A 21,209-nucleotide genomic window follows, 5' to 3' on the forward strand; every position below is an offset into this window, starting at 1 on the left:
TACACGCCGCACGCAATCTCACTAACAAGGGCCCGCGCACAGGCGGTTCTGGACTTCTGTGGCTCATGCACAAGTGACATGAATCGCGGGACTTCAAACCAAGAATTCACGCTGGATCACAGAGGAGTGCGGCCCACACACGCCCGGCCGCTCACATGCAGGCTGGGAGGCGGCCTCGAGCGATGGCATCCAGCTCTCCCGGGGAAGCCAGGCCAGGGTTTAATTCACATTCTCACGTGTCCCACGGCCCGATTTCTTTTAGACCCGGACGGGCAGCCACCCAGTTTCTGAGGACGTGATTTCAGCTCATCTCTAGAACGGTCTATACTAAACGCTTACGGAGGGATCACTTCCAGTTAGGAAGGGATTCGGCTCCTGAGACGTGAGCCACCATTAGCGTGGGCCGGCTGTCTGGGCTGGCGGTCGTGGGGTGCGCCGGACCCGGAGCCAGTGAGGAGCCTCATGCAGGGAGTGCGGCACCGTCTCTGCGAAACTGGGCCTCAGCGTTCATGGAGTTCTTCCCACTTAAGCAGAGAATGTTCCCTTCACCTGCACCCCATAGGGACACAGAGGCGGGGGGAGGCGACAGGTTCCAAAGTGATGTCTTGGTTTCTGCTCCTGAAACTCAGTGTCACCTGAGGTTGTCAAACTTTATGGGAGAAAGTGCTAGAGGCTGACGTTTCTACGGCGACCGTGCCCCTACACTCCTGGTTTCTGCTCGTTCAGCAGGAATAAATGAGCTATTCGTATGGTATCAAACTATTTCCTCAGCTCAGTTACCTGTCACAAAACAGACATTTCAAAGGAAAGGATCCGATTCCCTCAGCTCAGTCCCAGGTGCAGCACTGGCTAGACACAACTGGGGAGGCACCTGCCTCGACCCCTCCCTGCAGCACAGGAGGCCCCGCGCGGAGCGGCCCGGCAGTGCCCTCGGGGCTCCTCTGTCTGGCTGACGGGGAGTTTCTACGCCTCAGTGTGTTCTTGAAAGACGTCCGCAGCCCGTCCTCCCAGCTCCTGGGGAAGGACTGCAGAAAGCTCGCGCTGCTTCCCGTCACCACGGCTGCACCAGACTCTCCTGCCCCGGGGAGAACAGGGCTGCGTCTGGTGCCTGTGCCTAAACCTGAGTGTTCGTCCCCTTTGCTAAACGTTTGAGTCTGTGAGGAAAGGGGCAGAATGCGCATCTTGGGTTTTCACTGCGGCTGGTTCCTCAGCCCGAGCCTGGAACACATTGGGGGAGACACTAGGTGTGATCACGCTCTGTTTAAAACATCACTACAGGGGCTCAGTCAGTTGAGTGACCAACTCTTGATCTCAGCTCACTCAGGTCATGACCTCAGGGTCATGAGATCAAGCCCTGCGTTGGGCTCTGCGCTAGGCGCGGAACCTACTTAAAAAAAACAAAATAAAACAAAACAAAACAAATCATTATAGAAATTCCTCCTCAAAAAAACTGGAAGATGAGGAGCCAAAGGCATAATCTGAACTTTGTGGATTAAGAGATTAAATTTTTCTATAAATATGCTAAGACATGAAAATTATATTTTCTTGCCTATAAAACTTGTAAGATCTGTATTTAAGCATGTTTGCAAAATTTCAAATTTAGCCTTTTAGGAAAAAGAAAGCTCTGGCTCACAAATCTATGTAGAGGGATCAGAATCATTTCCAAGCCACCCTGAGTAAAAATGCAGAATTCACATGGGTTTGATGATGACGTTAAAAACAGGTTTGGGAAAAGGTGAAATCTGTTAAAAGCACCAAGAGCGGGCAGAACAGTTCATCGACACTCCCTCTCTGATACCTCAGCCCCCCTTCCCACCCGCTGTGCTCTGAGTGGCCTTGACAGTGCGTTTGCAACCGTAACGGGACCACCTTGCCACCTGAAGCCAGAGAAGGACCAGATGAGTCCTTCACCTGGCCGTGCCCGAAGATGTAGCTGGTCCCCCAGCCCCGGGTCAGTCATGGCCCAGCAGCGGCTGCGGGGCCTTGAGCCTGCACCACGGGGGACAGACAAGGAGCTGGTGCAGAACCCCGTTCCCTACAGAGGAGTGGGAGGGCCACACCCAGTGCTAAGGTTACAGGGTTTAAGCCTGTCACAGCCAAACAAAAACAAAGTCCTTACTTTTTTCTCAATAGCAAACAATTATAAATTATTCCAAATGACGAAGCCTGGCTACCCAGACTGTTTCGATGTAGAATAAAGCGAATACCTAGTAGCCACGTGTGGATTCCCATACCCACTTCCCAGCCGAGCTCAGCAAGCTCAGCTTGCTTGTTCTGAGCACGTTATGACAATGCCGAGGGACACGAGCAAAGAACCAGCTTGTGGTGGTGACGAGCTGAGGACCGACGGTGGGGGCAGGAAGGGTGCTGACCATGTGAGCCCCAGCGCTGTGGCCCCACAGCCCGTCCCCGGCATGAACCTGCTCTATCCCATACTGTCCCACACAGTGGCCGCTGGGCATGTGGTGGGCGGCCAGCGTGAGGCAGGACCTGCCCTTTCCATGTGTTTAGTTTCAACGTGAATGCCCACCAACTGGACAGAGCAGGAGGCACGCAGGTCTCCAGACAAGACGGTGTCAATGACAGTACCTTCGGGTGGAAATCTCCGATGGTGGGGATCTACCAATACTGGTCAACAGGTATGTGTAGAAAGCCGGGGGCAGGGGGTGCCGCCCACCTCCCCTGCACGAAGGGTTAACCTCATCATGTGCTCCGCCTTCCTCCCTTCCCACAGCTTACGTTTTCAGACCCTTGACAGATGTGGGGCCGGGCCAGCTCTGCGGCGATGACCTTCAGGTGCGGCTGGAGGGCCTCCCTAGGGCAGCCTCGGATGACAGAAGCGAGGACCAGGAGGCCGGAGGCGGAGGGCGACTTCTTCAGCGTGGACAAGATCAGCTTCAGAAACACTTCTGGGCTGACGAACACCCCAATCAGCTCTGCAGATCTGGTGCACTGCGAGAGAAGGCAGGAGGCTGACGGGTTGCCCCAGCCCTGGGGGGCCCACCACACGGCCCTCGGCACTCCTGCATCTGCCTGCCGCGCTTGCAGCCCAGCGCACCGCCCTGAGTGAAGGTCTGCCCAGCGTGTGGGCAACAGGAAATCCCCACGGCCCTCAGAGCTTCCTCAGGGGGCTGGTTCCCAGGAGGGCCACATCCTAACAGGGCCTCACGCCCCTCATCTGCTGCCAGTGACCTAAGCTTGTTATAAGCAAACGGCCACAGGGGCGCCTGGGTGGCTCAGTCGGTTAAGCGTCTGCCTTCGGCTCAGGTCATGATCCCAGGGTCCTGGGATCGAGCCCCGCATTGGGCTCCCTGCTCCATGGGAAGCCTGCTTCTCCCTCTCCCACTCCCCGTGCTTGTGTTCCCTCTCTCACTGTGTCTCTCTCTATCAAATAAATAAAATCTTAACAACAACAAAAAAAACAACAACAAAAAAATGGCCACACGCTGGCATCTCCACGCCGTGGGCACCACTTGGCAGTCAGAACAGTGGGCCTCGGGCATTAGCCAATCTCTAAAGGGCACTCACTGCATGATTCCAGTTATACAACGTCCCCAAATAACGTAACATGGGGACGTTCCCCAGTGTGCCAGGCCACCGTCACGGGCCCCATGACGCATCCTCCGGGCAGGTGTGAGCATGCCCATGCACATCCAAAGTGAGGTCCACGTGGCCCGTTGCTCAGCAAAGGCGTCCAGGGGCCAAGCTCCTGGGGCAGACAGGACAGGAGCAGCAGACCTAGCTGAGGCTCACCGGCTTCTGTCCACGCAGGCGGTGGCACTAACGCTGGCCAGCTGGTGGGCGGCAGCGAGAACCAGCAAGGAGACACCGGCTGTCACACTGGGGCCGGGAGCCCCTGCCTGGCTCTCCCCGCAGAGCCCGTGGGCACGCGAGTGCCGTCAGAGCCAGGGAGGCGCCCCGCCTGCCCCGGCCAGGCTCACAGGGACAGTCCGTCAGAAGCGCGCTGGCGCCCTGCCCCAACCCGCCTGCTCGAGCGGAGAGAAGGCGTGAGGAGCGGGGGGCTCGATCCCCTGAAGAGTGACCTTTACATGCTGCCGTCCGTGGGTACAGGAGACAGATCTGGGGGGCGGGGGCTGCGGGGGGGCAGAGGATGCCAAGACCCAAGGGGCTCTCAGGGCGACGTGAACATTACCTCAGCTGTGGCGGCAGTTCCACAGCTGCTCACACTTACGCGAACCCGCAGACCCACGCGCGGACACGAGTGAACTCTACGACCCGTGAGCTACAGCGCAACCAACGTGACCAGGAAGGGGTGACTCACGCTGCGGACCACGGCCGGGTCGTCGTCGGCGCAGGCGCGGGGCAGCACCCGGAGGATGGTGTCCAGGTGCTGCGTGCTGTGGTCCTCCGCATGCAAGAGCAACACCGCCAGCAGCTGCGCGGCCTTCACCCTGGTCCCCGGCACCCAGTCGGTGATGTCGTGACAGATGGCGGGAAGGATCTTGGAGAGGTTTCTGAAGACGAGCTCCCGGCAGCCCAACACGGGGCGAGTCTCTGGAGGCGGAGGGAAGAAGCCGGAAATTCACAAAGAGAACCTCCAGGAATCCCGGGGAAGTGGATTCATCACATGTCCCTCATTTAAGGGACATTCTGAGGCCAGAAATGAAGCCACAGTGTCCTCATTTAGCTTAAAATTTGTGTCAGAGACTGATGTGTAAGTGACACACAATAAAATACACCAACTGCCTAATTTGATAAGTTTTGACACGCGGACACACCTCGAATCAACACTGTAATCAGGATGCAGATGCACCCATCACCCCAAAGCTTCCCGTGCCCCTGCAGCACCCCCAGGACTCCCTGCCCGCCCAGACAACCACGCTCCGCTTCCCCTCACTACAGACAGACCGTCTCTGGGCAGAACCGAGAGGTTCACACTCGAGTCTGCCCGGCTCCCTTCCCCGCAAAGTGATCCCAGGGCCATCCGCATGGAGGTGTGCCTTCATCCCTCTGCCTGTCTGCCACCTGCTGATGGACCTCAGGCTGCTTCCTGGGCTGGGCTGTTCCCAAAAAATCTGCGACGAGCACCGCACGCAAGCCTGTGTGGATGTGGCGGCCACTCCTGAGGGTGAGTGCCCAAGGCTGCGTCCACTAGGCTCTACAGGAGGCAGCGTTTGATTGAAGAAACTGCCAAGCGGTTTTCCAAAGTGGCTGCCCTGTTTCCTGTCTTCACCACCTGGGCAGGGGCTCAGCTCCTCCATGCCCTCAACCGTGCCTCCGTGGTCCATCCTCAGTGAAAGCCACTGAGAAGCTGCGTGGCACTTATCTGGCTTCAACTCACTCCCTGATGTCCTCATTTGTATCTCTGTTGGTGAGGTGCCCTAAAAAAACCTTTCTGCCCACTAAGAAATTGGATTGTTTTTGAAATTTATTTATTCATTTTTAGTGATCAGTGTCGAAAGATCATCCTTTCTCCACTGAACTGTCATGGAGCCTGTCCAAGACCAGCTGTCCACGGACGTGGGCATCTGCTTCTGAATGCTCGACCTCCCTCCCACTGCCTTCTGTGCACGAGCCCCACACGGACCGGGGTCCGGTGCTCTTGCTCTGCGGGTTACTCTGAAAAAGGAAGTGTTAGCCTTTCAACTTTGCTCTTCATTGTCAAAGTTCTGGTGGCCCTAGGTCCTCTGTGTTTCCAGGTGATTTCAGAATGTTTGTCAATTTCTACAAAAAAAGGTTTGATCTTCAAAAATCAAAACTCAGTTCTCAAACTATTCCAAAAATAGAAACAGAAGGAAAACTTTCATGAGGCGAGCATTACCCTGATCCCCAAACCAGAGAAAGACTCCACAAAAGAAAAAAGAGAACTACAGGCCAGTATGCCTGATGAAATTGGATGCAAAAATCTTCAACAAGCACTAGCAAACCGAATCCAACAATATATTAAAAACACTCATGGGGGTGCCTCAGTGGCTCAGTTGGTTGATGGGACGACTCCTGATTTTGACTCAAGTCATGATCTCAGGGTCGTGAGAATGAGACCCGCATTGGCCTCTGCCCTAGACATGGAGCCTGCTGAAGATTCTCTCCTTCTCCCTCTGCCCCTCCCGTTACCACCCCCATCCTCCTATTCTAAAAAAACAAAACAAACACAAACAAAAAACAACAAAAATAAAAAACAACAAAAACACAAAACCTCATTGACCATGGTTAAGTGGGATTTATTCCTGGGCTGCAGGGGTGGTTCAGTATTTGCAAATCAATCAACGTGATACATCACATCAACAAGTGAGAGGACAAGAACCATATGATCCTCTCAATAGATGCAGAAAAAGCATCTGACAAAGTACAACATCCACTCATGGTTAAAACCCTCAACAAAGTAGGGTTAGAGGTAACATACTGCAACATAATAAAGGCCATACATGAAAAACCACAGCTAAACATCATACTCAATGGGCAAAAACGGAGAGCTTTTCCTCTAAGGTCAGGAGCAAGACAAGGATGTCCACTCTCCCCACTGTTCTTCAACATAGGACCAGAAGTCCTAGCCTCAGAAATGAAAGGCATCCAAATTGTAAGGAAGAAGTGAAACTTTCACGATTCCCAGATGACATGATACTCTATGTAGAAAACCCAAAAGACTCCCCCCAGAAAACTACAACTGATACACCAGTTCAGTAAACTCACAGAATACAAAATCGAGGTACAGAAACCTGTTGCATTTCTGTCCACTGATAATGAAACAGCAGAAAGAGAAATGAAGAAAGCAATCCCATTTACCATCGCACCAAAAATAATAAAATACCCAGGAATAAACCTAACCAAAGACGTGAAAGACCCACACTCTGAAAACTAGAAAGCACAGATGAAAGAAATTGAAGAAGACAAAGAAATGGAAAGATACTCCATGCTCGTGGATTGGGAGAACGAATATTGTTAAAATGTCTATACTACCCGAAGTAAAATACACATTTAATGCAATCCCTATCAAAATACCAAGAGCGTTTTTCACAGAGCTGGAACAAACAATCCTAAACTGTGTATGGAACCACAAAAGACCCCGAATAGCCAAAGCCACTTTGAAAAAGAAAAGCAAAGCTGGAAGCATCTCAATTCTAGAGTTCGAGTTATATTACAAAGCTGTAGTCATCAAAATCTCCAAGGTACTGGCACAAAAATAGACACAGATCAACAGAAAAGCCAGAAGTGAACCCACAACTCTACGGTCAATTCACCTTCGACAAAGCAGGAAAGAATAGCCAATGGGAAAAGGACAGTCTCTTCAACAAATGGTGTTGGGAAAACTGGGCAGCCACATTAAGAAGAATGAAACTGGACCAGTTTATTACACCATACACAAAAATACACTCAACATGGATGAAAGACCTAAATGTGAGACCTGAAACCATAAAAATCCTAGAGGAGAACACAGGCAGTAAACTCTCTGACAATGGCTGCAGCAACATGTTTCTAGATCTGTCTCCTGAGGCAAGGGAAACAAAAGCAAAAATAAACTACTGGGACTACATCAAAATAGAAAGCTGCTGCTGCTTCTTCTTCTTCTTTTTTTTTTTAAAGATTTTATTTATTTGACAGAGAGAGAGAGAGAACAAGCAGGGGCAGCAGCAGGAAGAGGGAGAGGGAGAAACAGGCTCCCTTGCCAAGCAGGGAGGCCAATGTCGGGCTTGATCCCAGGACCCTGGGGTCATGACCTGAGCCGAAGGCAGATGCTTAACCAACTGAGCCACCCAGGCACCCCAAAATAGAAAGCTTCTGCAAGGCCAGGAAATCAATCAACAAAACTAAAAGGCAACCTACTGAATGGGAGAAGATATTTTCAAATCACATCTCTGATAAAGGGTTAGTATCTAAAATACATAAAGAACTGATACAACTGAACACCCAAAAAGTAAATAATCCAATAAGAAAATGGACAGAAGAGATAAGCAGACATTTCTCCAAAGAAGACAACCAGATGGCCAACAGACACATGAAAAGATGCTCAACATCACTCATCATCAGGGAAACGCAAATCAGACCCACAATGAGGTACCACCTCATACCTGTCAGAATGGCTAAATCAACAACACAAGCAACAGTGGGTATCAGCGAGGATGCAGAGAAAAGGAACCCCCATGCACTGTTGCTGGGAATGCAAACTGGAAACTGTATGGAGATGCCTCAAAAATTAAAAATAGAAATACCCTACGACCCAGCAATTGCACTACTAGGTATCTACCAAGAAACCCCATGAAAATACTAATTCAAAGGGAGACATGCACCCCTACGTTTATAGCAGCATTATCTATGATAGCCAAACTATGGAAGCAGCCCAAGTGTCCACTGATTGATGAATGGATAAAGAAGATGCAATATATACACACACACACACACTAGAATATTATTCAGCCATAAAAAAAGAATGAAATCTTGCCATTTGCAATGACAGGAACGGAACTAGAGTGTATTATGTGAAGCGAGTTAAGTCAGTCAGAGAAAGACAAATACCATATAATTTCACTCATGTGTGGAATTTAAGAAACAAAACAAATGAGCAAAGGGGAAAAAAAGAGAAACAAACCAAGAAACAGACTCTTAACTCTAGAGAACAAAGTGATGGTGACCAGAAGGGAGGTGGGGGGGGGACGGGTGTCTGCATCTGACGGGGATTAAGGAGTGCATTTGATGATGAGCACTGGGTGATGTAGGCAAGTGTGGAGTCCCTCTATTATACACTGAATCTAAAAGAACAATGTACATTAACTCACCAGAATTAAAATAAAAACAGGAAATTCTTAATTAAAAAACTCTAAATATAGAAATGAAACTATGACAGGTCAGAGTTTAGAGGGTGTTTTAGTAAAAGCAACAGTTTTACCATGAGACCCCATTTTCATTTTTTCCCTGTTACTTTTCTATTTTTATGCTATGTTAGAAAATTAGTTCCAGTGATTCCACGTTGGCTGTTTACATGCACTTGTTAACAAACAAGCAAACAATACTATGCTCCTGACGGCGTATCCACCGTGGCAAGTCTGTTGGACGAGGGGACACGAAACAGGGCGGCTGGTGGCACAAGCCTGGGGACACGAGGGCCTACGTGGTAACTGCAAAGAAACACGGGGCCTTGCCACGTGTGTGTTCTAAAGCCCACTGTTCCGTGCTACGTAATGGGGCGGGAATGACAATATTGTGTTAGACCTGGGGTCGGCAAGCGGTGGCCCAGAAGCCACACCTGGCTTGCCTCCTGTTTCTGGGAATCAAGTGGCCGTGGGATGCAGCCACACCTGCTCAGTTACCGTTGTCCAGGACCTGGGACGCCACCCCAGCAGGTGAAACAGCTGGGACACACACGTGGCCTCCTACACGGGACACCCCGACCGTACGGTCCTTTACAGGAAGAGCTGCCCCCCGTTCTAGACGCCAGAGGTGCACTTTCCAGCACGGCAGCTGCTAGCCACACAGGGCTGAGGCTCATCAAGCTTAAACACATCACAATGCAGTTCCCCGGTCCCACGAAGTGCTCCGCAGAACTGTCCCGACGGCAGAGGACGTTGTCACCGCTCTCGGTCAGCACTGCACCAAAAGAATACTCAAGAATCCAGGGTATGATTTTAAGGAGCTAACAGAACAGAGCTTTATAATCTGTGGACTCTCAGTATTATAATTAACACTATGACGAACATCTTCATACCTACGTCTGTTTGCGTATTTCTGGTAACTTGGACAAATCCTACAAATGGTCAGAGGCCACGCTCAGTGTTCCGACATGCAGGAAGCCTGCCCCATCTACCTATGTCTACCTGCATCCCTCTACCTCCACGTATTTATTTGCCCACAAGCAGGGTATGAACTCAGCACTACTTAAGAAAAAGATTTTTTTGCTTTTCTTTCCAAAAAAGTAATGCAAAACCAAAGTTAAAAAACAACCAACCAACCAAATAGTTCCAAAGAGAATAAAGAGCTAAGCTGCCCGGGGATCCCACCCTGCCCATAGTTCTGTGACTGCGCCCCCCAGGGCGCTGGGCAGACGGCCCTGGGGTGTAGATGGATACACCACTACTACGGCTGCTGCATCCAGAAACAAGGGCACACGCCTCTGGGCCTGGCTGGTCCCATCACTCTCCCCGCAGCGCACGTGGCTCAGCTCTGGTGACGGCAGGTCTTCGTGGTACACGGGGTGCTCGCCAGGCCCAGGGACACGGGCAGCTTCTGCATTGTCAACAGCTATGACCCTTGCACACGAGTCACGGCAGCAATTCCCAATCCTGGGAGAGCTTCTGGGAAGCGGGGGGACAGCCGGTGTTTCCTTTGTTTACGTTTAGGTCAAGGCCGTGCTCAGACACAGACAGGGATCGTGAACGCCAGGCTGATTCAACAGCTCGGTTCCTCAGGCAAATTCAAACTGGCACCTAGAAGTTTCCAAAGCAGTAATTCCCAAAATCATCAGTTTGACAGAAGTAAGCCTCGCTCCCTCTGAGGGCATAGCTTCCCCAGCACAGCTTCCCCGCGGATAGGTAACAGAAGTAAACAGAATGTGAGGTACAAACGGATAAGGATCTTACTGGTATCGAGAACCATCCAGAATCAAATTACAATGACACAGAGTGCATCAGGTGGCCAAGCACAGAGACGTGTACCCCGAGACAGACCTCGGGCGAGCCATGGCCTGTGGCCAGGGTGGCCCCAGACCCGGCCCTATCCTCAGCAGCTCCTACATTCAAGATGCTCAACCCAGACGTGACCCAAAACCACCACCCCTCCGGCAGCCCGCTGTCACAGTGTCCGTGTTCCCGGACAGTGGGACTCACCAGCACCTGCACCCTCAGGGTGCAGCAGCTCCCAGACCCATCACTCGAGGGCTATCCCTGGAGACTGAGTCCCAGGCAGGGGAAGGGGCCACTGAATCGCCGTCTTCTGTACTGTGGCTGGGGAGCCTCCAGGAAACGCTCACTGAACACCAACAGACCGCTAACACGGACACAGCCTCTGCGAGTTTCTTAGAAACAGCTTTACTGAGGTGTGATCTATGTGTCGTCGAAGCCACTTTCAACCCCGTGAGCTGAGTCGATGCACACGCAGTCTCAGAACACTCCCAGCTCGACCAGGGCGCCGTGCTGCTCGTGGTCAACCACTTAACCGCCGCAAGGAGCCACGGCTCTGCCTTCCCTGCCTACAGTTCCGTCTTTCCTAGAGATATCGTATGAATGAGCTTTTTCACTAAATATGATGTTTCTGAGCTTCATTCATGTTGCAGCATGTATCCGAATTTCATTCCTATTCACGGCTGAGCCCTGCAGCACGGCACGGACAGACGCAACTTGTTGATCCAGGCTCCAGCTGCTGGACCTTGGGTTGTTCCCACTCTGGGGCTCTATGAATGATGCTGCTGTGAACATGCATGCACACGCCTTGGGGGGGCAGTTTTCATCTCTGTTGAATGTTTACCTGGGGTGGGACAGCTGGGTCACGGGATCACACAGAGAGGGCATGTTTAACACTTCAAGAAGCTCCCAAACTCTTTTCTAAAGAGGCTGCATCGTTTTGTCTTTCCACCAGCAACGTGTGAGGGTTCTCTTTCCACACGTGATTACTGTTGATTTTAGGAAACAATGCAAGGTCAGTGTTTCTGTTTGTCCTGGAATCCAAGGAAGCGCCGGAGGCCTGAGCGATGATTAACTTCTTGTGTCCAGAGTCCAGACTACAACTCAGCCACTATCTACTAATCTTCTCTTTGAAAACATAATTGCAGTACTTCCGCAAGCAGCAAGCATGCAAAGACAGCTCAAGTGGACAAGCCAGCAGAGGGGCGGGCAGAGGGCTTGGTGTGCTGGCTCAGCCCCACAGAACCAGCTGTGGTTACAAGGCTTGCTCAACCTTACAACAAGCAGACCAGACGCAAATACTCGTAAAGCCAATTTGTTTTCATAATTGAAACAAAATTAAATACGATGGCAACAAAAAATTGCTTAACTTTGGTAGAAACCAATGGTGAAGGTCAGGAGCAACACGACAATCCTGCGTCACCTAAAGGGGGGATGCCATTTGTAAAGGTGGGTTGGGAAGGAAAGTCAAAGCCAGCTGGGTGTCAAAACTCAAGTCTGTATACACAGGAGGCAGAGAGGCTCTGGGAACTGATCTCTCAGGTCTGAGGGTCAGAGTTCAAACCCTCACTCAAAGCCCAGGTGAGCTTTGTCTTCCCCTTCAGGTGCCCCTGATTCCTCCCAAGGTCATTTTTCCCGATCAGCTCAGCTGGGGCTTTATCACTGATCTGGGCGGGTGCCCACGAGGCAGGCCTGAACCCCCTGAAAGAGCTCTGCACAGCCCCTGCCGTCATGAGGAGCGTGAGCCCCGCCTGGGGGTTGCCGGGCCTGGGGGTGACATCCCGGGTGCAGACAGCAGCAGCCTGACATGAGTCCTGATTCCAGGGGAGGGATGTGGTCTGCAAATGGCCAGAGCGCCCCCCACCATACTGGAGTTTTAACTCAAGGAGAGGTCAACACCAAACCCTAAGCTGGGCCAGAAGCATATGGAACATTAAATCGGCTTGGTTTTTGAACAGTTAGACAAAGTGTAATTTAATTGCAACCAGAAAAACAGATCATCAGTTTTGTTTTTACCAAGTTTATCTAACTTAGATGGCAGGCCTACCCTGTACTGTGTATTTATAAACCACCACAAATAGGCAGGATGACACTGGGTGTTCTGCACAGGGCCCCAGCTGTTTGCAAAGCAGAGGCATCTCAGAAACGACCAGAGACTGACCTCCCTGAAGAAATGGAGACCCCTCTGTGCAGGGGGCAGGGGACATCGGGAAGGGTGTAAGGGAGGGTCACCAAGGAGAACCTGAAGCTGCGTGAACCTGTGTGAACCTGAACCTGGCTCAGTTGGGTGCAGGTCCTGACAAGCCGCTGCCCCCTTTGGGCCTGGGCACCTCACCACTTGATAAGGAGAAAACCAGATTTGCCTGCAGCCTCTGAGTGTTGGGACCCCACCCTTCTCCTACAGCACCAAACGGGGAGCTACCCTGCTCCCTAGTACCCGAGGCTAGCTCAAATGGGTAATATTTCATGCCACAAACCCTCACTTGATTCCCCCCAGAGCAAACCCATCCCCCCATCTCTCCTCTGCACAATGTACCTTTTCTGACAACTTCTACCTCTCCAAATACTTGGATGAAACAGACAAGCAGAGCAGGTCTGAGCTCTCAAGAGAACATGAAAACCCTGAAGGGCATAAGAAAGAGATCTACGTTACAATGGTAGTTATTCAAACGGAACTCCACTGATTCCTAAAATGGGGGGACAAAAAACCAACTCTATTCTCTTGCGTCAGATCTGGCAAGCCATTCACCATTATGAAGAGGTGCTTCCCTGTTCACTCAAGCATCACCAAGGAAAACAGTTTTAAACAGGAGGCTAATTTCTAGCAGAAAGGACTCCGGAACCCGCTGTCACCACCTGATCCTGCTGCTGGCAGTTCGGGCAGCAACGGATGCGCAGATCCTCTCCAAGCATGAACTTGCCCTTCTACCCCAGAAGGGCACTTTGTTCAGGGAGTGACTGACTCGGAGACAGTAAATGACGCCCTTCCGATCTTCCCAACACATAGCTGAGTTTTAAAAGTGGAGCTTCATTTCCATTTTGGAACAGGAAACTTGTGTTTGTCAAATGGCAAACAGCGTGGTGACAGATGATGGTCTATGCTGCGCGCACCTTGTTTTCTCAGCAAAGTGGACACGGGGCTCTGTAAGACTCCTGGCCCAGTGTTCGGACCGAGCCCAGACTGGACAGGACACGGGCCCCGCAGCAATGAGCTGTGCACCTCATTAAGTCTGTCCGTTCACACTCAGAGAAGTATGCTATCGGGACAGGGAGCGAGGCACGTGAAACAGGAGGGGAGTCATCGGCCACGTCAGTCACAGGGAGCGGGGGTGGGGGGAAGGTCCCGCCAGGGCCACCGGCTGCCGGTAAGCTGGGGACATCAGAAGGAACCCAGCCAAAGAGAAGGGTCACAGAACACAGATCCGACAGAGGGTCGTACCCAGAACATATGAAGAATTCTCAAAACTCCATCATAAGATAACAGCCCAATTTAACATGGACAAAAGTCTGAATAGACGCTTGACGGAGGAAGGGATGTGGACAAGCACATGACGTAAGCACATGACGTGAGCGCATGACATACACACCAGGCCTAGCGCCACCCTGTGTGCGGACAGGGACCGACGGGAACCCCACCCCCTGCAGGTGGGACACAAATGTGCAGCCGGCCAGAGCGGGACAAAGGCAGCTCCCAGTTCACAGCAGTCCCACTCCCTGGGGCTTAACCCAGAGTGAACTGAGTTCACACAAAGACCGTACACAAGTGCTTAGATCACCCTTGTTCAAAATCACCAAAACCTGGAAATGCCCCAAACGTCTGAGGTAAGCCACGTGCATCCACGGAAGGGAATGCTCCCCATAGCAGGAAGGCAGGCCCCCGGACGAGCCTCAGGGGCTGAATGCTGGAAGTCAGACAGGCTGCGGGCGGCCTGCACCGTGTGTGTGACGACATCCTGGGAAGGATGGGAAGGGAGTGCCGGCAGCAGGGGCCGGGCACGGTCGGGGGCTGACAGAATGCCCCGGATCCTACTGAGCGGTGGTCAGGCAGTGATGCGCTTGTCAGACTCTGCCTTCGAAGGGTGAGGGTACTGACAGGATTATCTCATGGGGCTGTGGCGTGGCTGAGGCATGGGGGACAGTGCAGGACCCCAGGGGAGGCCGGCAGCCGAGCTGGGGGCGGCAGGGGGGCCTTGTGTGTGTGCGCAGAAGCAGGCAGCCAGGGGCAAGGTTCTGAGGAAGTGGCTGATGAAATCTGACGTGTGAAATGGTGTAAAAAGAATCTGAAAACTCAGATTTTAAAATTCAAATTTTAAAGAAGTAATTTTAGGAGAAAACTGTCAACAATCTAATGAAATCTAGTGCTTATCCTAACTTTTTTTAAGAGGTTTTATTTATTTTAGAGAAAGAGAGCATGAAAGGGGGGAGGGGTAGGAGAGGGACAAGAAGACTCCCCACTGAGCAGAGAGCCCAACGTGGGTCTTGACCCTGTGACCAAGATCACGACCTGAGCCAAAACCAAGAGAGGGATGCCCAACCGACTGAGCCGCCCAGGCACCCCGATCCTGCCAACCTGATTGTAATTCATTCTAAATTCATTCTGCTTGGACTGAAACAAGCCTTCAGAGCCTGCTCATCCTTCGCTGCCAGCCTGCACCCCACTCTGCAGGGTGACCTGAGAGCAGACCCAAGGCCACGCCAGCACCGGGTACAAACGTCTCTGCAGCAGGAGGACAGCCCTGTGTATGCAGACCACGTGTGGGCAAAGAGCCACGGCGACTCGTGGAGTGCTATCAGCAGAGAGCCTCAGGTTTTGTCCAGGACCAGGGAGGGAGCGTCCCGGAGCTCACATCTGAGGACGGTCACCGTATCCCAGCCTTGGTGAGCCTGCCCATACGTAAGCAGAGTGCACAGGCTGCCGCCAGGGCAGACCAGCGAGACGCTGCCCCTGGGCAGAGGGCACACACGGGCGGGGCAGGAACCCCCCTCAGAACTGCGCTTCCCTCACAGGCAATGAGGGCATGTTTAAAAATGAAACCACATTAGGGCGCCTGGGTGGCTCAGTTGGTTAAGCGACTGCCTTCGGCTCAGGTCGTGATCCTGGAGTCCCGGGATTGAGTCCCACGTCGGGCTCCCTGCTCAACGGGGGGTCTGCTTCTCCCTCTGACCCTCTTCCCTCTTGTGCTCTCTGTCTCTCATTCTCTCTCTCAAATAAATAAAATCTTTAAAAAAAATAAAAATAAAACCACAGCAACCTTTATGTCTAAGGTCTACGTTTCTTTTTTTTTTTTTTATTAAAAATTTTATTTATTTATTTGACAGAGAGAGACACAGCGAGAGAGGGAACAGAAGCAGGGGGAGTGGGAGAGGGAGAAGCAGGCCTCCCGCCGAGCAGGGAGCCCGATGCGGGACTCGATCCCAGGACCCCGGGACCATGACCTGAGCCGAAGGCAGATGCTTAACGACTGAGCCACCCAGGTGTCCCTAAGGTCTACGTTTCTAAAAAGACGTTATGCTGTCAGACTTTACTAAATGAGAACTATCCCTGCTAGCACCTAATTTTTGTCCCTTTACTACAATATGTGTGATCTCCCCTCAGACCAACTGTGCAGCGTGGGAGGCGAGGCCACCTGAGAAGACACGCTGAGCAGGAAGAATCACAGTCACTGCACTCGCGGGCTTAACAGGGAGGCGGGGCTCCTCTGCTGGCCTCAAAGCCAACATCACACCAAACACAACCTACAGCGCTCATCTCCATGCTGGCCTTGCGGTGTGCGGCGCCCCGGCCGCGGGCTCTCACAGCCGCAGTCTGATGGGGTGCGTCTTTGCCGCTCTGGGCCCCTGCCTGCGTGTACCTCATCAGCGTTTTATTCTACGAAGACACTCGGCAGATAGATGGCAACTGGGAGATGCCTCGTCTCCACAAGAAAGCGTTTTCCAGAACAGAAGAAACGAAAGGTGTGCGGGTCCCAGGGCAGGGAGGAGGGGCAGGGTCCCGCGGGCTCCTCGCCAACACCGCTCACATGGGACTCAGGTGCTTGGGAGACACACGCACACGCCACACGCGTGTGCTCGAGGCACAGCAGGGAAACACCACGAGGGAAGGATGGAAGGTTATGAGGGGGAGCCTCTGTTCGCAGTGCGCACCTCGCCCCAAATTGTAGGGGCTGTATCTTACGGCGGCGGCAGCTGTGCATGCTACACAGCCCAGTGCGTCCGCGGCGGCCCACACGCTCCCTCGAATAAAGCTGGCCTGGAGGACAGGGCACCACAGAGGCATCCCCATGGCCTTGAATGACCCTGGAGGCCGGGGACACGCATCCCGCCCGCAGCGCCTCGCTGCTGGCATGCCGCCTGGGCCCGGTCTCCCCGCGGCTCCGCGCTGCGGCTCGGAACGCCTTCCTCCTCAAGCAGAGAGCCTCCCCTCGCAGACCTGGGGAAGGCTGCACTCACCTGGTGAGGGGTGATGGGCTGGAGGGGGAGTGGAGAAGTCGAGCTTGTCCTTGAGGTCGTCCTCGTTCTCCCTCTGCCACTGCAGGCCGACCTTCTCCCAGAGGCTGGCGGCCGTGAGCCTGCAGCACAACACACGCATCAGGGCAGGCAGGTCCTGCGGAGCCGGTGGGGCCTGCAGACGTGGCGCCGAGTCTCTCCCGTGGGGGCCGGGCATTCCGTCGGGCTTCTGAGCCCTTTGCTGACGGCACGAGACCATGACCGATTTCTACATGTGTGCCCCGAGCACTACAAACACAGGCTATTTAAAAACCAAGGAAGCCTTCTTTGTGAACAAGGGGACAAGGTGGGCTTCCGGGAGAGACCCTGCGGGAGCAGAGCAACCACCACGGCTCTCAGTGACAGACAATCCAGAAACAAAGGGACCCACATCTGCGACAGCTAAGGCTTCTGAGCCCCATAAAACCGAAGGCCCAACAGTCCCCCCAGCACCACCACCACCAGCGTGATTTCGGCACTTACGCAATTTCAGGTATGTCGTCCTCGAGGCTGCTCAGCAACAGTGGGATGAGCTTGTGAAAGAAGGAGTAGCGGTCCCGCAGGGCCAGCAGCCAGCCCCCCACCACGCAAGCCACCGCCTGCCGCACCTACACGCAAAGGCAAGGGGAGGCTTCAGCCGGGCACCGAGAACACGGAGGCGAACCGCAGGGTGGCGCTGGGCCTGCCGTGCACACCCATGGGGGCCAGATGCTGGCCTGAGGTCCCAGAGTAGCTCTGCTGTCCACACTCGGGCTTGGAGAAAACGTCAGGGCCACCTCGTCTTGCTGGAGCGAGCTCACATCCCTGGGCTGCGGCCTGACCCTCTGCTGGCTAGCGCAGGACCACGCTGCTGCCCTGGGCAACGTGGGGCGCCTGTGAAGTCTTCTGTGTGGGACCCTCCCGGCCAGGCTGGGCGCTCTCGCCGTGGGTGTTTAAACGGCTGATGGCAGGCCACCAGGAAATGTCAGCATGCAGAGGCCACACCGCCAAGGCCTCTGGTCCTGGAGCTCCAGGGCCTCCCGGCGAAGCCAGCAGGGCACCCTCAGCTCTGCTGCTGGTGACCTGGGAAGGTGACGTGCATGCCTCTGCCCACTTTGTCCACCACAGGGAAGAAACGAGCTTAGAAACACACGAGGTGCTCAAGGTCTAGCTCCCTGAGAGCAGAGCCTGAGGTGGGAATCCAGACACCCGAAATCATCATGGGAGGGAAGCAGGATGGGGCAGAGGCCAAGCAGAGATGTGGCTCGGCTGAATCCTGGGGGGCTCGGGAGCACAATGGCACCACACCAAGGTTGTCCCACCGGGGGCAAGGGGGCCGACCGCTGGCGGTGTGTGTCTGTTGTTGGCTGGGGCTGCCAATGGGAGAGAAAGCACTCGCAGGGACTTCAGGTGAAGTGTGCCCCAGGCGGCACCCAGGTCAGGGTGCATGTTTAGGCACTTGGACTTGGCGTGGGCTGCTCAGCCCTGGCTCCAGCAAGGCAGCTAGATAAGCAGGGTGCACTCTGGCCCTGCTGCCTTCTCCAAAGCTTATTCTCCCTTCTGGAAAGTAAGAGAATAACAGGACACGTGCCACTGGCTTCTGGCGAGCAGGGAAAGCACCTGGCACAGTGCTTGCACACGGGAGGCCCCGGGCACCTGGCTCACTCACCTGCCCGCCAGTGTAAACAACACAGACCGTGGGAGGCAAACAAGCCTGGGAGCAGGGCCCTCGGGCTCCTGCTACTGTTGCAACTTCTTGTCTTAAACTATTTTAAAATAAAAAGTTACAATATGAAATAAAAGGGTGGTTATTATTAATGACATAAGCACGTCATTAATCAAAACCACAACTAAAGGGGCGCCTGGGTGGCTCAGTTGTTAAGCGTCTGCCTTCGGCTCAGGTCATGATCCCAGGGTCCTGGGATCGAGCCCCGCATCGGGCTCCCTGCTCTTCGGGAAGCCTGCTTCTCCCTCTCCCAGTCCCCTTGCTTGTGTTCCCTCTCTCACTTTGTCTCTGTCAAATAAATAAAATCTTTAAAAAAAAAAAAAAAAAACCACAACTAGGGGCGCCTGGGTGGCTCAGTTGGTTAAGTGGCTGCCTTCGGCTCAGGTCATGATCCCAGGGCCTGGGATCGAGCCCCGCATCGGGCTCCCTGCTCAGTGGAGAGCCTGCTTCTCCCTCTCCCTCTCCCTCTGTCTGCCACTCTGCCTGCTTGTGCTCTGTCTCTCTCTCTCTGTTAAATAAATAATAAAAATCTTTAAAACAAAACAAAACAAAACCACAGCTAAAGATCCCAGAGAATCTCACCTATTCTTTCAACAAAAACATGCACGGTTAGAGAGGTCCAAGTACCTAGAAACAACTGGACACCTACAACAGTGAGGACTGACTTAGCACAGAATCCTCTTTCCATGTTGTCCTCGTGCATGATCCTAGGGCCCCTGAGGAGTTGCTGAGGAATCAAGGTGCCTCAGAGCTAATGTCATGAGAGGCCCAAGGGTCATTATTTTTTTTTTTAAGGATTTTATTTATTTATTTGACAGAGAGAGAGAGACACAGCGAGAGAGGGAACACAAGCAGGGGGAGTGGGAGAGGGAGAAGCAGGCTTCCCGCCGAGCAGGGAGCCCGATGCGGGGCTCGATCCCAGGACCCTGGGACCATGACCTGAGCCGAAGGCAGACGCTTAACGACTGCGTCACCAGGCGCCCCTGAGGGTCATTCTTACTGAAAAAGTAGCTGTACTAAGCAGCACCACATTTGAAGCTCAGCCAACACCACATGCTGGCGGCACTCGGGAGCCCGATGGACACAATCCAACTGCAACGCAGCCTGGCACCAGGCACTCAGGAGGACTCCTAACGAAGGTGGTCCCAGCAGCTGGGGGGTCAGGGACCTGTGGGGACCCACAGGAACCCGTCCGACTACGCTCACCCCTGACACCCTACCCATGTGTCGGGGCAACAGGAGGGCCCCACACCCAGGACAGTCACTCTGACATCCCCCAAGATCCAGGCTCTTTTGCAGACTGGAGACTTCTTGGGTCTCCCCTTCTGAGCTGGGAGAGCCTGAGGGCTGGCCTCCAAGCGGCTCCTGAGCCACACAGATGGGCCTCCGCCAGCCTCAAGAAACCTGCCGATGCCCTTTATCACGAGACAAACCACCCTTTTCTCTCAGCTCAGGAAAACAGCACTGAACAGAGTTGCCAGGTAACAGTTTGACAAAGCAGGAAATCCATCAATTAAGGAAAAAAAAAAAAAGCGAAATGCACTCTTACTTTCTTGAGTCAGGTTTACTGATCCGGGGGTGTTGGGCTGGAGAACCCATACACATACGATCTGTTAGATCAGCACACAGAGCCAGGGGAAACACACGAACACGAAAGATAACTGTCCATTCTCCTTTGACTTGGAACGTCTCACCTCAGTTTGTTCAGTCAAGGATGAAAGAAATGTCCAGTTCTCATCAGGAGGCCATCTATTTCTGCACCCTGCCCTCAGCAGATGCTAAGGATGCACCCCCCACCCGACTCTTCGTTCCATCCACCAAGACTCGACGGCAGCTCTGGGCACAGCCCGATGGAAGAAATCACCTTTTTCAAATTCACTCCCTTGAGTTCGAGCATTTCAGACTTTAGCGTTTGAGGGCTGGGGGAGGCAGGGGGATCTTTCTGCCCAGCACCTGAGTGTAAATAACTGTCTCATGCAAAGTTGCTCTGCAGACACCACTCTTGTCCCATGCTGACCAAAGGCCTTGGATTTTAAGCATCTTCCATCATTTTAAGTAAGCCCCATTTTTAAAATAAACAAGTTTTAATAGTATCAACATGATATTTTATTAACAAGCCAATTTTTTTTTCAAATATATAGTATTCAAATTCTGTTAAAAAACTAGCAAAAGGGGCTTCAACTGAATCTGTAACATTTTTATCTTTAAAACTGAAAAGATTCACCATAATATTTACTAGGTGTGCAGCGGATGGGAAAGCCGCTATATTTTCGTTGCTACTTTTCCTTCAGTCTGACATCAGGGGGCTAAAGGTGGGGAGCGGGAAGGGGGAGGGAGGAGGGTCACCACAACCGGCAAAGTGCACCCCGCACCTCATTTCCCCTGCACCCACATACGGATTGTCTTGGATTGTCTTTTACCGACGTGGTAGAAATCTCATACCTGCTCTA

General features: G+C 53.0%; 1 protein-coding gene across 2 annotated transcripts in view; it reads right to left on the bottom strand.

The window, feature by feature from the left end:
* DNAAF5 (dynein axonemal assembly factor 5) overlaps positions 1-21,209 on the bottom strand; it is a 50,593-nt gene that overhangs the window by 19,941 nt on the left and 9,443 nt on the right. For both annotated transcript variants that reach the window (XM_045875954.2, XM_064593488.1), the window contains exons 3-6: positions 17,538-17,662; positions 17,019-17,137; positions 4,283-4,515; positions 2,740-2,952 (exon numbers count right to left, since the gene is read on the bottom strand). In XM_045875954.2, coding sequence (XP_045731910.1) covers positions 2,740-2,952; positions 4,283-4,515; positions 17,019-17,137; positions 17,538-17,662 — 690 coding nt within the window. The remainder of the gene's footprint in view (positions 1-2,739; positions 2,953-4,282; positions 4,516-17,018; positions 17,138-17,537; positions 17,663-21,209) is intronic.

This window comes from Mirounga angustirostris, unplaced genomic scaffold (genome assembly GCF_029215605.1).
Source record: "Mirounga angustirostris isolate CCGP_5_RB_7025 unplaced genomic scaffold, mMirAng1.0.hap1 SCAF_5, whole genome shotgun sequence".
Classification (NCBI taxonomy): domain Eukaryota; kingdom Metazoa; phylum Chordata; class Mammalia; order Carnivora; family Phocidae; genus Mirounga; species Mirounga angustirostris.